A 15,165-nucleotide genomic window follows, 5' to 3' on the forward strand; every position below is an offset into this window, starting at 1 on the left:
GGCAAAGATTGGCAAAACTCACAGCTTGGGGATCTCATGAGTGCACAGTTAAGCAACCTAAAGCACTATTTACCAAAAAAGGTGACTCGTAACTTTACCAGTGCTTACTTGTCTGGAAACAGCAACCTCTCTCCTGAACTCCCACCTTTCCCCTCCCAAGTCCTGGTCACGAACCAGGCTGGCTGGCTTGTCAGCCGTCCCTGCTTGGGGTGCTCCCTGCCTGGTTCGTGTATTAATCATGATGTGGAGATGCCGGCGTTGGACTGGGGTAAACCCAGTAAGAAGTTTAACAACAACAGGTTAAAGTCCAACAGGTTTATTTGATAGCAAAAGCCACACAAGCTTTCGGAGCGCTGCTCCTTCGTCAGGTGAGTGGTAACTCAGGCACTCGCCTGAAGAAGGGGCTTAAGGCTCCAAAAGCTTGTGTGGCTTTTGCTACCAAATGAACCGATTGGACTTTAACCTGGTGGTGTTAAACTTCTTATCGTGTATTAATGCCAAGTGTGCCGTGGAATCTCATCCCATTTTCTAATGATCTATTCCCAGCGCTGTCACGTTGGAAACGACACCCCAGCTTTTACCCCCTCCATCACCCCCTAAGCGCACAACGTAGTCACCAGGTGATTATCAGATATCAAAACCAATGTAAAAAAAATCATCTGTTGGGCGCCCAGCTCATTTTAAATTTGTTTGTGCTCATTCATTTTGAACATAGTGGTCCTCCACAAGCCTTTATGACACAGGGATGGGGAAGCACGTATCAACCTTGGCAACAACAAGGACAGCAGGATCCAAGTGAGTGTCTGATTTGTTTGCATCGAACAGTATCTATATTTCCTTATTGCTCTTCAGCCCCTTTACCAGCTCATTGTGGCACTGATTGTGCTATGGTTCATTTCCAGTTAGTACAGTGCTTCATTAAAAACGCGGACAACAATGGTTTTTTGATCACCCTTCTTGGAATGAGTAAAAGGACGTGCTGCATGGGCAGCTGTTTAAATTCAACAGGCTAAGCAATATTTTTCCATCCATACATTCAATATGTTAATCACTCCGACAAAGAGTCACCCAGACTCAAAACGCTGGCTCTATTCTCTCTCCATAGACACTGTCGGACCTGCTGAGATTTTCCAGCGCTTTTCGTTTGTGTTCAATATGTTAAGTTGTGCGCACAATTCCTGTAAGTCCAAAATCTGTTTCTGTCACCCAGCACAGCCACCCATTTCAGCTGGTCTTAACCATAGTCAGTTTCATTCCAATTGTCTCCTGATTTATTCTCAATCACTCGTTTATTCTACTTTTAATCGGCCGATTTCAACACTAATCCCAGTTGTAACAGACCACAGATTAGTTGAAACAAACTGAACATTTGAACAGTTCCACGCTGTAGGAGAGTTTAAACTTTTGTACACACTTATTGTAGAATCCCTCCAGTGCAGAAGGAGGCATTCAGCCCATTGAGCCCGCACTGAACACAATCCCATCCAGGCCCTATCCCCGTAACCCCAAGTATTTACCCTGCTAATCACCATGACACTAAGGGACAATTTAGCATGGCCAATTTACCTAACCCGTACGTGTTTTGGAGTGTGGGAGGAAAGCGGAGCACCCAGAGGAAACCCACGCTAACACTGGGGGAATGTGCAAACTCCACACAGTCACCCAAGCTGGGAATCCAACCCGGGCCCCTGGCAGCAGTGCTAACCATTGTGTTACCGTGCCGTCCATTGTAATTATAATGATTTGCCTGTTGTCGCTACCCGGTTCCCTCTACATTGCTTTCATCAATAAGGAATGCAGTTTCCATTCAGTTCCACACTGCCCATGATTATAATTTGATATGTTAGTTAATTAAACCAAGCTCTTGTGAAGAGGGCAGGAAAAGACCATCGGCTCTGCTCCATTCACTCAGCAGTGTAGCCTCGCATACCATTTTCCATCTTCAGAGAAAGAGAAATCTCTACCCATTTCAGAAACATTCTGGGGGAGCCCCCATCTCCACGTATTTCCCAAATTCCAAAATAGTGAGTTGTCGTAGAATCCCTACAGTGCAGAAGGAGGCTCTTTGGCCCATCGAGTCTGCACTCACTCTCCGACAGAGGATCCCACCCAGGCCCTATCACTGTAACCCCCACTTATTTACCTCACTGATCCCCCTAACCTGCACATCTTGGGAGACTAAGCATCAATTTAGCACGGCCAATCCACCTAACCTGGATTGGATTGTGGGTGGAAACCGTAGCACCCGGAGGAACCCCACGTAGACACGGGAGGAATGTGCAAACTCCACAGGCAGTCAACCAAGGCTGGAATCGAACCTGGGCCCCTGGTGCTACAAGGCAGCAGTGCTAACCACTGTGCCATCATTGTCCATTCAACTTGCCTCCTATCACAGAGTCCCATCACAGATTTAGGGCTCCAGGCTCATTATATTTCATTTACTTAACCTGTAACTGTCTAAGCGTTGCCCTGGGTCTCCAGAATAACAAACAATACCACTGCACCATCGCCTCCCCACTTAAATGCTGCGGTCCCCAACTTCCCCAAATGTGGTCCCCAAATGTTGGAGACAATTTCCTTTCTCTTCCTTTACTCCATTTACATAAAATACTCTTGTTTCAAATAAATCACATTAAATATTCTTATACACCATACACAAATTAAGTGTCTTAAAACAATTTAACGGCAGTCAGTTTATTTTAACCCTCATTTCATTTTTGAGCCTGTGTAATTATGAAAACATAATCTCTGCTCATCTCATTTGGTTGAAATGTGTACCCTATTTCTCTCCTGTTACCCTAATATTGCAATGATTTCCAGTCGCACACACCGGCAAGTGTCTAGTCCAGCCCATAAAGTAATGCCCCTCCTTATTAATCAGCAAATCCTACACCTTCCCCCGAGCATAGGCAGTTCACTGATAAATGAGGGAAGTTAATGTTTTGGGGTATGAATCCTTGAAATAGTCTGTCAGAAGATCTGTGCCCAAAATGTTAACCTGCCTTTCCTGTTCAAATTTTAATAGCTTTTACTGTTTGTTCTTGTGTTTCTCCTCTGTATTTGATTTTTAACTTTGATTTTTATCCCTGTTATACAGTTTGTCCTGATTTGTTGGTGTTATTTCTCTAAAACAGTGCAGTATGTGAGCATGCGAGTGGTGCAATGAATCACATACTAAAATTAATGAAATGTCTGGAACACAATGGTACTAACAAAGTTCTGTGGGTGAATGTTGTACATGTCAAACCAAGTGTTGCACGGGAATAAATTGTTTTTTTTATATAGATTCCAGGACAAAGAAATGTAATGGCATTTGTTCTGATGGGGCTAGGTTCATTTTTTTCCCTTTTTAAAAAAAAAAACTATTGTGGAACTGTTGCAGACTGGACAGCCCCCAGCTTGTTAACTCTGTTCACAGCTTGTGTGCTGTGCTAGGCTTGAAATCCTCCACCAGCTCCCAGTTAATTCCATTGCAGAAGCCAAGAGCGACTGCTGGCCCCTTGCAACCACATCATTGAGGGTGCTATGTAAGTGGAGGTTGTGTTACACAATGTTTCAGGTGCCGTTTCTCTTACCACTCTGCCATTTTTGTGTACCAGGGAAGATATGGTTACCCTTGAATGGGGCATTAACTCTTCTCTCCCCTTTGCCCCCTTCCAAAAGCCCTGCATTTACTTAAGCAACTCTATTTGAAAATTCCGGTCACGTGATTACAGATCAACTCATCCTATTTTTATCACTTTAATGCTTTCACTAAAGCATCTTGTGACAAGGTGAATGTGTTGAGATAATTGAGTTAACACTAGCCTTGCTGGTGATCTTTCCTTTGAAGGGAAATTCAGTAGGAAGGGGATCCAATCCAATATCCTTGGTAATAACCAAGAAGGCATTAATTGAGGACATGCCTGGATTCCCATCTCTTTAGACACGCCTTTTTTGGTTGAGGGGTGCGGAGTTACGTTCACGTGATTCAAAATTATACTTTAAAAAATTAGAACATGAACGCAAGCAGTAATGTTACTGCATAATGAACTATTCCTGCCACACAAGTTTTAAAAACTACCAAAATTAGTCAGTCATAGTTACTGTGACACTGTGTGTGTGTCTAGGTAAAGCTGCACAGCATTTGGGTACAGCAGCCTGGTCAGCCTACATCTCCCAGTTTTACCAGCAGCCTAGCCAGCAACAACAAGCAACAATGGGGCAGAACTCGCAACAAAATTCAGGTGTGTATTTGTAAAGAGAAACTTTTCAACAATACGGCAAATACCTTCCACTTTCTGTGCCTTGCACTTTCCAGTTATTACCTGTGCAGTTCCAGAATTAGTGTCACTTTCAAACTCTGCTTTACCCCTAATAATTAGGGGGCTTGCCTGTGTGTTCTAAAACTGTCTGCCCATCTGAGACTTCATCCTAATCGAGCATTCCAGTTAAAAGTCTTCTATTTGTCTCTGTTAAAAGTGCTGAGTTTGGGGTAGTCTCTACAAAATGTCTACTGGGATCTCTCTCTCCCTCCCTCTCCTTTTCCTCCCCTCTCCACCCCACCCCCCTCCCATTTACAGATACACGTGGACTGCTGTATATTTCCAGTGTTTTTATTACATTTCCAGTGTCTGATGTTCGTACATTTGCTTTAGTGTGCAGTTGACAATGACCATTGACAGGGATCAGAATTTCGGTATTGGAGTAAAGGGGATGGTTTTCTGAGATTGGGGGTTGAAGCGGATTCTCGAGTTAGAGTAGAGGGAATGTCCGTGCTGTTCCTGGCCTAGGAATGTATGTTGCTGGGGCGAGACGCTAAGAATATCCAAACACCAAATACTCCTTTTTTTGCAGCATTTGAACTCCCAGTTTGTAGATGAAATGTTTTTATTATGTGGCTAGTTTGCTGTGTAGTTCAATGCAGGAAATTGAAAAGTGTTGTGAAGCCCATCTCTTGGTTGTTGCGTTGTAGGATGGCTATTTTGGGATGTTGCATGACAAGCAATCGAAGTTATTGGCAAGTTTGTTTTTGAATTACAAGGAAAGACCGTTGGCAGTATTACAGTATCAGTGATCTAGAATTTGTTTCCCTCAAAACATATGTACAGGATGTTGCTTTTCATGATGAGCTGCTTATAGCTGGTGATCAGCAATAGTTGCTTGTTAACCAGATAGGATAGAACATAATGAAACTATCCTTCATTTGAAAGGAATCTCAAGTGGAATGCATTGCTTTATTTGCTTCTAATTAAACCACAATCCCTTTCTGTCCCTTGCCTTTTGACGTTCAAAATTCACTTTTTGGCCAAAGTGGTTTATCCCAGTTCTAACGGTGACCAGCTGAAAACAAACACAGTTTGATGGGTTTGCAATGGTGCGTGAACTACACTTGAACCAATCAGATCTGGTGATTCTGGACTGACAGGTGACATGGCCTCTGAACTACACAATTGAGTTTAAGCGCGTGCTGACAAATCAGCTGTCACCACATAGAACTGCGGAAGAGCAGAGACTCCGGGACTTCAGAAAGCATCGAGTGCAATGTTAATGACATGGGGTTCCGTCGTGAACTGGCATTAACTGAGCTGTGTTTGCAGAGGCTGTAATGCTTTGTTTTAAATCCTTGATTTTGCCATAAATCCTGATCCAACTGGATCGTTTCATTCCAAGCTCGTTCAGTGACATAACCTACGAGCTCCAGTTTGCTATTGTGTGTACTTTCAAAATGACCATGACATCTGCTCAAACTTAACGTGAGACTTTGCATTAAATGTAGCTTTACTCTTTCAAGAATTGTCCCTTGTGGTGCCATTAGCACAGTTTTGCTTAACTTTTCATTAAAATATATTTTTCTCTCAGACTCTAATTACTACTAACCTCTTGACCAATGTCCACACTTGATATTTTCTCGCAAATGCTTATTTCAGAATTCGTTCAAAAGCTCATTTATTGTGCGAATGTTAACACAGTTACTGTGATGTTGGGATATAGGAAAAGAAAGACTTGCATTTAAATAGCACCTTACACTTTAAAGAACTTTACAGCCAATTAAGTATTTCTGAAGTGTAGAGGGTGTTTGTGACTGGAGTTTGGTATTGGCATGAGTGATTCACCGCAGGTTGATGATGCTTGCTAATTCATGTGGCGGATTAAGTTTCATAGGATGACTGAGATGGAGTGTTCCCAAATTAATGTCAGTTGAACCTCAACCCAACCCTCCCCTGCCCCCACAACCTCCCCAAAATAAAATCTCCCAACTTCTCCAAGGATGGGTGGCACAGTGGTTAGCACTGCTGCCTCACAGCGCCAGGGACCCGGGTTCAATTCCAGCCTTGGGTCACTGTGTGGAGTTTGCACATTCTTCCTATGTCGGTTTCCTCCAGGTGTTCCCCTTTCCTCTAAAGATGTGCAGGTTGGGTTGATTTTGCCATGATAAATTGACCCTTAGTATCCAATACTGTGCAGAGTAGGGTGGGATTAACAGGATAAATATGTGGGGTTACAGGGATGGAGCGGAGGTGAGCCTGGGTCAGATGCTCTGTCGGAGAGTCGGTGCAGACTCTGGGCCGAAAGGTCTCTTTCTGCACAGTAGGGATTCTGTGGTTCTATGTGGGGAATTTCTTAGTTGTCTTTTCCACCTTTGTTTGGTCTGTTAAAGTTCTGTCCAAAACATATTGTATGTCGCCATTTCCCTGATCCATTATGTGGACCATCTTGAAGAACCTCTTTCTACAGAAGGCAAGATGTCTTCAGTGTCATTCACTTCCAAAGGTGCATAGTTCCAGAATTCAGAGTGATATATCTGTTGATGCTTCTAAACAATTTTAAGTGTGGTCCTACAGATTGCAGTGAGACTGTGCTCTCTCTTTTGCCCTTTACACCCCCCCTCAAAATTCAGGACCCCCTTTCCCTCGCCCCACCTACAGTGTTCAGTGGCAGCTTTTATAGCTCTAGTTCTTTGCTGTCTCACACAGAGTGATGGTTCATTTGTTGGATTGCCTAATCCTATTGTAAAATTCTACAGCTGGGTGGGGTGTGTGTGTGTGTCTGGACTGTACAGTAAAACCTCTGAAAGTGCCAACTGGAATTTGCTCAGACGTTGCACCACCTTAGTACGATCAGGGACAGCAAGGAAATGTTCTGTTGGTAGGAAAGAGAAACGGTCTCTTTCTCTCTCTCTCCTAACCGTCCCCCCATTCTGGAAAAATAATTGGGAAATGATGCAAAGTAAGGGATGGGGAAGAGGCTTATCTTCCAGTGTGCAGGTTTTTGCTGGTGCTGCTGTTGGAATAAACTTTAGCCTGTCAGGCTCTCTACCTGATCTTGCTCGCTCCTTCTGTGTGACTAGGCTGAGATTGGAAGTGCTCAGGAGCAATCTATCATGCCAAGCTTTAAACTAGGAACTTACTGTGCGTACAAATGGTGGAATGTGCGTGCGTGTGTGCGCACCGTCTGGGGTGTCCCCGAGCAAAACCTTGTTTGGTCAAGATTCGTAATTCCAACGATTCATGTGTAACATTTTGCTAACTACACATTACGCTGCATCAGATCAGTCTGGTCTGAAGCTGTGCCGAGCTTCTCTGACCTTTTTTGAAATATGATGTCTTTTATATCAGTTTGTGAAATGTAACTTTTTTAAACCTGCCCACAGATCAGAATGGTGGCCAAACTGGTCAGATGGATTATTCCAAAGCCTGGGAGGATTACTACAAAATACTTGGTATGCACTTTTCTTGGACTGATATTTTGTAAGTGGCGTTTGAGTTGCCTTCTCTCAAGGTATTTGCAGAAAGCAGGTTTTATGGGATAGGGAAGTATTTTACTCCTTCCTTTTTCCTACCCCGTTACTTTCTGTCTTTTCCTTGCCCGTCTTCCCCTCTTCATTCTCTGTGTCTCTGTCTGTCTGCCCCTTTCCCCCTGTCAGTTAAACCCATAAAATCTTTTGATTTGAGCTTCCCCATAACTGCTGACAGTTCTCGGCTTCCACGGTTCTCTGGGCAGTCGAGTAACAGCCTGCACTTTTATATGCAGTGCTTTGGAACAGGTAACCTGCTCGCTGAATTTTAACTTTTTCTTAGGGTGTGGAGGAATACTGTATGAGCATGACCTCCCAGTCAAACCAACTGAAATAGGAACATGCAGTGCAGGAAATTGCAGAGGAGTTGAGCGCCATTCCTGCTTCTCCGTAGTGTGTTCCTATTACAGAACTGCAACGGGAAGCAGCTCTGATAAGGTGATGAAACAGGGGGACGTGGCGGTGCTGTGGGATCTGCCTTCTTTACCTTGCATGGCTGATTAACAGCACTGCTGCAGCAGCAGGCCATCCAGAGAAGGTCTGTATGGACCAGCAAACAGCGCGCCGCATTGCTTGCCCACCCTGCAGCCAAAAGATGGCGGTGGGCAGTGGTGGTATGTTCCATTGCGTCAGATGTGTCGGAAAATTTCTTGGGATGGAATTCGATGTCTCCGAGGGTCGTGGCTGTTCGCCGACTTTGATGATCTGCCACCACAGCGGCGCTGGCAGCCGCGCGCGGCAGTGTTTCGAAGCTAATGCCCGACGAGCTTGTCCGTTTTGGCTAAATCATCACGTGGGCGAGGAGAACAGTCAAATTTAAACATTTTTTAAAAAAGCCATCAGATATTCTACGCCTTTTGACAGCTTTGAGCAGAACGTATGTGACATCTGGAGCAGTGGATGGGGTAAGAATAACAGTTTTGCAACACAAGGGGAGGAGGCAAGAGTCCAAAAACCTGGAGCCAGGGGGTTGTGGGGGAGCATCTTTGTAACCGCTGTGCAGTTTGTTTCCTAAGCTTGTTCTAGCTCTCAGTAAAATGGCAGAGATCAGAAGCTATGGTTTTTATTTGTATTGAAATCCAGCATGTAGAAGGCACCGGACAGCTTACACCACAGGAGGAGTCCTTAATGACTGTGTCAGCTCCGCAAAAGAGGTGGAGTTGTGGTCTAATCTTACAGCTGTTTTCCCCACATCCTTTTCATTTATTTTCCTTTTCAGAAGCTTTTAATTTCATTTCCACCCACTTGTGTCGGAGCATTCAGTTTTCTAAAGCCTTTGTACAAAAGGCAGATTGATTCTCCCCTCTCCCGCTTTTTACTGGTGATCTTAAATGTGTGCCCTTTATTTACCTACTGCAAAACTAATGGAAATTCTTTTCCTAGATTTCCCTCATCAAAACTCGTGATAACTTGACCCCACGAGAACTCTTAACCTTTCCTATTCTAGGGAAAGAACTCCAATTCATTGCAGGAATTGAAAGACTGCGTTGATGCAGGGATGCGCGTTAAATCACTTTTTCCACTAATAATTTTGATCGTTGGAGGTTTGTGGTTCAGCTGTCCGGCTTTGTGTGGCTGTTCAGATCTCTAACTGGGTGCCGTAGGTAGAATATAGAAATCCCTGGAGGTGCTGGTTTGAGACACTTATTCAGTGACCAGCTAATGGAATAGTAAACAGTTATGATTAGGCAGACTTGAACTGGCTTCTGAGGAGAGATTTAAAATTGAGGTGCATATCTTAGTGTCAAGCTTTGGACAATTTCATACTGTCTTAAAGTGGCCCCATCAATTATAAATTGATTTTGATGAGCAGAAAGTATATGTTGACATGCTTTGTGAATGTATTCCAAGCCTGTCTGCTGTGTTTGCTTTATTTAGGAAGCCGTGGTGGTCTTTTTGAACTATTAGGAATATGTGGGAGTGATCCTGACTCAAGAATCTAATTTTCTACAGGGAAGTGTGGGTTTGTTTTAAGTGACCCCATTCTCTGTACTGTAAACGTGGTTGCCATCATATTTAGTGCTTCGTTAATTGCAAATCAATAACTTGTTGAATATTAGAGTTCTGTTTTGCAATGGAAAAGCATGAAGGATCTTTTGTCGTCTATAGCAGGTGGAACCTGTAGTTGGTCCTGACCTTCCTTTAAGGGTCTTGTCCTATGACTGCGGCCAAGTCTCGCTCAGATTCTTTTTTTCCCTTGTCCTCTGCAGTCTTTTATGTTTAAAGGCTCCCCCCCCCACCCCCTCCCCCCCTTCCTCCTCTTTAATGCCTGTGTGAAGGACAGAAGCCCTTCAGGGTCAAAGCAGCATTGCAAACTCTTTAAAAGGCAGGGAAAAGGATTCCTGAGCTATTGATGTGGAGGGTTTTTTGTGGTTGCTGCTGGGGTCCACGCCTGCTGGTGACTTGTGCCATCTCCTGGCTGCTGATATTGTCTGTCACTGATTTAAGATGGCCTTGCAGTGCCCCAAGGCCAAATGCTAGCCACCTTCTTGAAGAGCCCTGTTGTGAACATGCACAGAATAAAAGGGACTTGAAGACTAAAAGCTGGAATTGAAGCCATTTCAAATTAACTTCTACATCAAGAGCTCAACAGTCTTCCATCAGACATTTTAACAATTTATTTGTGTGTTATGAGGACGGATTCGATCTTCGCTGAGATGGGCAGTGGACGTACTAAATTTGCACCAATGTGATTTATTCCTTGACCACCTAATTCTCTCGAACTGTGGGATTCCTTTTTTAATGTCTATATGTGCGTGGTGTGTGTATGTAGATATATGAAGTACGTATCCAGTTGGGTTAAAAACTAATCCTTTCACTCAACAATTTGAAATAGTGTAGACTGTGTATTGGTTTAAAAAATATGTAATCTAGTTTTGTGTTTCTTAGACATAGCAGTCCATTGGAAATGACCCACTTTCGTTTCCAATTTTGTGAAATGATTTATTCTGTGCATATTAAAGCAATCCCTCTGACATTTTCAAAATTTAAACCTCACTAAGTGATTTGAGTTGTGAAAGAAAAGCTATTGCAAAGTTTTTTTAAAAATCAAAACAACTAAGCTTCACACCAGTGACTTTGTATTCATTAGTGTTACACGTCAGCTTACATTAACACTGCAATGTAGTTACTGCGGACATCCCCTCGTTGCCACACTCTGGCACCTGTTCGGGTACACTGAGGGAGAATTTAGCATGGCCAATGCACCCAACCAGCATGTCTTTTGGACTGTGGGAGGAAGCCAGAGCACCCGGAGGAAACCCATGCAGACACATGGAGGACGTGCAGATTCTGCACAGACAGTGACCCAAGCCGGGAATCGAACTTGGGTCCCTGGCGATATGAGGCATCAGTGCTAACCACTGTGCCACAATGACTACTGTGACACTGGGCTGTAACAATTAAGGAAAGCCCTCTTTCTTTGATCCCTTGGATAACACTGGAATTGTGATGATTTGACCATCTTTCCCAGTTGGGAAAGGGAAAGAGTGACCAAATTTCCTGCTCTCCTGAGCATCTTTTCATATTTCCCCCTCCTGGAAGTGTGGTTTAGGATTTAATTTGATTGTGGCAGATCCCATCATCCGCTTAGCCATCGCTGTTCCATGCTTGGGCCGTGACATGGTAGATTCTTCCTGGTTGTATCACAGTTTGATATGGCTCCTGCTCTGCCCAAGACCGCAAGGTCATGAATGTAGCCCAATCCATCACGCAAACCAGCCTCCCATCCATTGACTTTGTCTGCACTTCCCACTGCCTCAGCAAAGCAGCCAGCATAATTAAGGACTCCATGCACCCTGGACATTCTCTCTTCCACCTTCTTCCGTTGGGAAGAACTTACAAAACTCTGAGGTCACGTACCAACCGACTCAAGAACAGCTTCTTCTCTGCTTCTGTCAGACTTTTGAATGGACCTACCTCGCATTAAGTTGATCTTTCTCTACACCCTAGCTATGACTGTAACACTACATTCTGCACTCTCTCGTTTCCTTCTCTATGAATGGTATGCTTTGTCTGTATGGTGCGCAAGAAACATTACTTTTCACTGCATGTTAATACATGTGACAATAATAAATCAAATTTAAAAAAATCAAAGATGCAGTCCTTTTGAAATTGATCCACAACACAAGTTAAGGAGCAAGGGAACAAAATCTGAGGTCTGTCCCTATGTTTACAATCTAACAGTACAGGGGGAGGCCATTTGGCCCTGTTACCCAAGGATCAGCGCGAGAGAGAGGCTTTTCCCCAGTCTGCGTAGCCCAGTGTCACAGCAATCATTGGTAGGGAGGAAGCTCAGTTTGTTTCAAAAAAAGAATTGCAATAGCTTTTCTTTTGCAGCTTAAATTGTTTAGTAATTGAGATTTAAATTTCAAAAATGTCAATGAAAAGTTCCTTTAATATGTACAGAATAAATAATTTCGCAAAGCTGGAAACGAAAGCCCATTATTTCTAATGGACTGCTGTGTAAAGCCTTACAGAAAACAACGTATTGATAAAAGCAATCCGATATGCAGTGTAATTAGAATTCTTGTGTGTTAGTATTACAAGGATTAGTTTTTCTTCTGCTGTCTCTTTGAAAGAACTGTCCAATTTAGTCAGCAGTTATACTATTTAGACCCCAGCCTTTTCCCTTTGAACCTGCAAATTAGTCTTCCTGTTAATACAACCCAATCTGTGTCATATCCACAATGTTTTCTTCCCTATCTCAATTTTTAAACTTTGTCTCTTTAAGGTGCATTTTTCGGATTGCATGACTTCAATCTCCTGACTGCTGCAAAATGTTCAGGGAAAGTCTATGATGGCCTTCAGTGCTGGCATGAGGCAACACGGTGGCACAGGGGTTAGCACTGCTGCCTCACAGCGCCAGGGACCCGGGTTCGATTCCGGCCTCTGGTGTCTGTCTGTGTGGAGTCTACACATTCTCCCCGTGTCTGCGTGGGTTTCCTCCGGGTGCTCCGGTTTCCCCCCTCAGCCCAAAGATGTGCAGGCTAGGTTGATTGACCATGCTAAATTGGCCCTTAGTGTCAGAGGGTAGATGCATGGAGTTATGGAGATAGGGCCAGGATGGGATTGTTGTCGGTGCAGGCTTGATGGGCTGAATGGTTTCCTTCTGCATTGTAGGGATTCTATGACTTGCTTCTGACTGAGAAGCAAGAAAATCTTTTTGGAGAAAGGAATTATATGTATTTCTTTCCCTCTGAGCCTGTGTGCCCCCAACACTCTGCCATCTCAAATCAGAAAGAAACCAAATGTATGCGAACACTTCTGCAGCCACTCATTCTTCTCTGTGTCATTGAAAGGTCCTGGTTTCACTATTAGGAAGTCATTAAGTGCCACTGGCGTGTCTTTTGTACTACAAGTTGTTTGGCGCTCCAAGCTTTCTTCCAAAGTGGCAGTGCCTTTCAGTTGATGCATGATTATTTTCATCTGAAGCCTTAAATTAAGGCTCGTAAAAGGCACTTTAAATGTTGGTTGCAGCACCAGTGTAGAACAGCAAATCAATCCCTTGCTTCTTGAAATCTTGATCGCCACCATTCCACTTGGGGAAGTAAATTGTTACTGCTCTCTGTGCACAGGTTCAAATGCTCTCTCTCTCTCTCAAACTATTCCATTGCACTTCTATCTTCTCATCCCCTTCAGGAATCACAGTCGACTTCTTGTCTCCTACACCACATCTCAGGCAGTCCCTCAGAGCTGAGGATGACTTGCTTCTAGAAATTAGTTCAGTTGACCGAGGAATCCAATGCGTGACCTACAGTCTCTGTCACGCGGGGGGCAGACAGTGGTTAGAGGAATGGGTGGGTGGGGAGCCCAGGTTGCCGCGCGCACCTTTCGCTGTCAACACTTGGCTTCAGCTTGCTCCCAGCGATGAAGCTCGAGGCGTTCAGCTCCTTCCCAGATGCGATTCCTCCACTTTGGGCCAGGGATTCCCAGGCGTTGGTGGGGATGGTGCAATTTGTCAAGGAGGCTCTGAGGGTGCTCTCTGCCCTCCTGGGGCTTGCATCCTGTGTCAAAGCTCTGAGTTGAGTGCTTGTTCAGGAGTCTCGTGTCAGACATGTGGACGATGTGGCCTGCCCAGGGGAGCTGATTGAGTGTGGTCAATGCTTCAACGTTGCGGATGTTGGCCTGACTGAGAACACTGCGATTGGTGTGCTGATCCTGCCAATGGATTTGCTGGATCTTGCAGAGGCAGCACTGTGGTACTTCTCCAGGGTTTTGAGGTGCCTGCCATACGTATTCCAAGTCTCTGAGCCGTATAGGAGGGCAGGTATTACTACTGTTCTGTAGACCATCAGCTTAATGTCGGGTCTAAGGTCCTGGTCCTCAAACACTGTCTTCCTCATGCGAGCAAAAGCTGCACTGCCACACTGAAGGCAGTGTTGAACTTTGTTGTCTGCCTTGTTGATGGCCTCATCGTGGATTTTGACAGTCAGGGGCAGTGTGGTGAGTAGAGGACCTTTGTCTTATGGATATTTAGTGTAAGGCCCATGTTCTTGTACACCTCCGTAAAGGTGTTGACAGTGGCTTGGAGCTCAGCCTCGGGCTTGTGCGGTCTCAAGCATGCTGTAGTTCAATAACAGGATGGGATGACCTTGGATCTGGCTTATAGGCAACAGAGGTTGAACAGATTCCCATTTGTTACAGAATTTAGCTCCACTAATGTGGCAGGGGGATGGAAGCTGATGCAAGAAGTCAGAGGAAAGTAAAGTGGGGACAGAAACAAAAGGCAGTAGGGGAAAAAGTGGAAGGCAGAGAAACCAAAGACAAAAATCAAAAAGGGCCAGAGTACGGAGACTGTGGAGGACTCAGTGAATGGGTCCAGTAAGGCTAAGAGAAATAAACACAGGGCGAGTGTACAAAACAGGACAGGACAGATGGTCTGAGATGTGTTTTTGCTTTAACACCAGGAATGACAGGTAAGGCGAATGAACTTAAAGTTTGGATTACTACATGGAGCTATGATATTGTGGCAATTACGGAGGTTTGGATGAAAGGAGGACAAGTCTGGAAGCTTAGCATTCCAGGATTTAGATGCTTCAGATGAGATAGAGAGGGTGACAAAAGAGGTGGGGGTGTTGCTTTACTGATTAGGGAGAATGTCACAGCTATACAGAGGGAGGACACCTTGGTGGGATCATGCAGTGAGGCCATATTGGTAGAACGTAGGAGCGGTGCAGTCACATTGTTGGGGTTGTACTGCAGATCCCCCAACAGCCAGCGTGAAGTGGAGGAACTGGTATGTCAGCAGATTATGGCAAGAAGTGAAAAACAAAACAGGGTTGTTGTGATGGGCAATTTTAACTTCCCCAACATAGACTGGGATCTATATCCACAGATGATGTACCAGAGGATTGGAGAGTAGCTAACATTGTTCCTCTGTTTAAGAA

General features: G+C 44.4%; 1 protein-coding gene across 15 annotated transcripts in view; it reads left to right on the plus strand.

The window, feature by feature from the left end:
- The window catches only part of fubp3 (far upstream element (FUSE) binding protein 3), a 126,724-nt gene that overhangs the window by 89,522 nt on the left and 22,037 nt on the right, over window positions 1-15,165 (plus strand). For 5 of the 15 annotated variants that reach the window (XM_078226354.1, XM_078226356.1, XM_078226355.1 and 2 more), the window contains exons 15-17: window positions 716-795; window positions 4,110-4,226; window positions 7,634-7,702. In XM_078226354.1, coding sequence (XP_078082480.1) covers window positions 716-795; window positions 4,110-4,226; window positions 7,634-7,702 — 266 coding nt within the window. The remainder of the gene's footprint in view (window positions 1-715; window positions 796-4,109; window positions 4,227-7,633; window positions 7,703-15,165) is intronic. The other 10 variants (XM_078226357.1, XM_078226358.1, XM_078226365.1 and 7 more) reach the window with 3 other exon arrangements.

Source organism: Mustelus asterias, chromosome 13 (genome assembly GCF_964213995.1).
Source record: "Mustelus asterias chromosome 13, sMusAst1.hap1.1, whole genome shotgun sequence".
In the NCBI taxonomy this organism is placed as follows: Eukaryota; Metazoa; Chordata; class Chondrichthyes; order Carcharhiniformes; family Triakidae; genus Mustelus; species Mustelus asterias.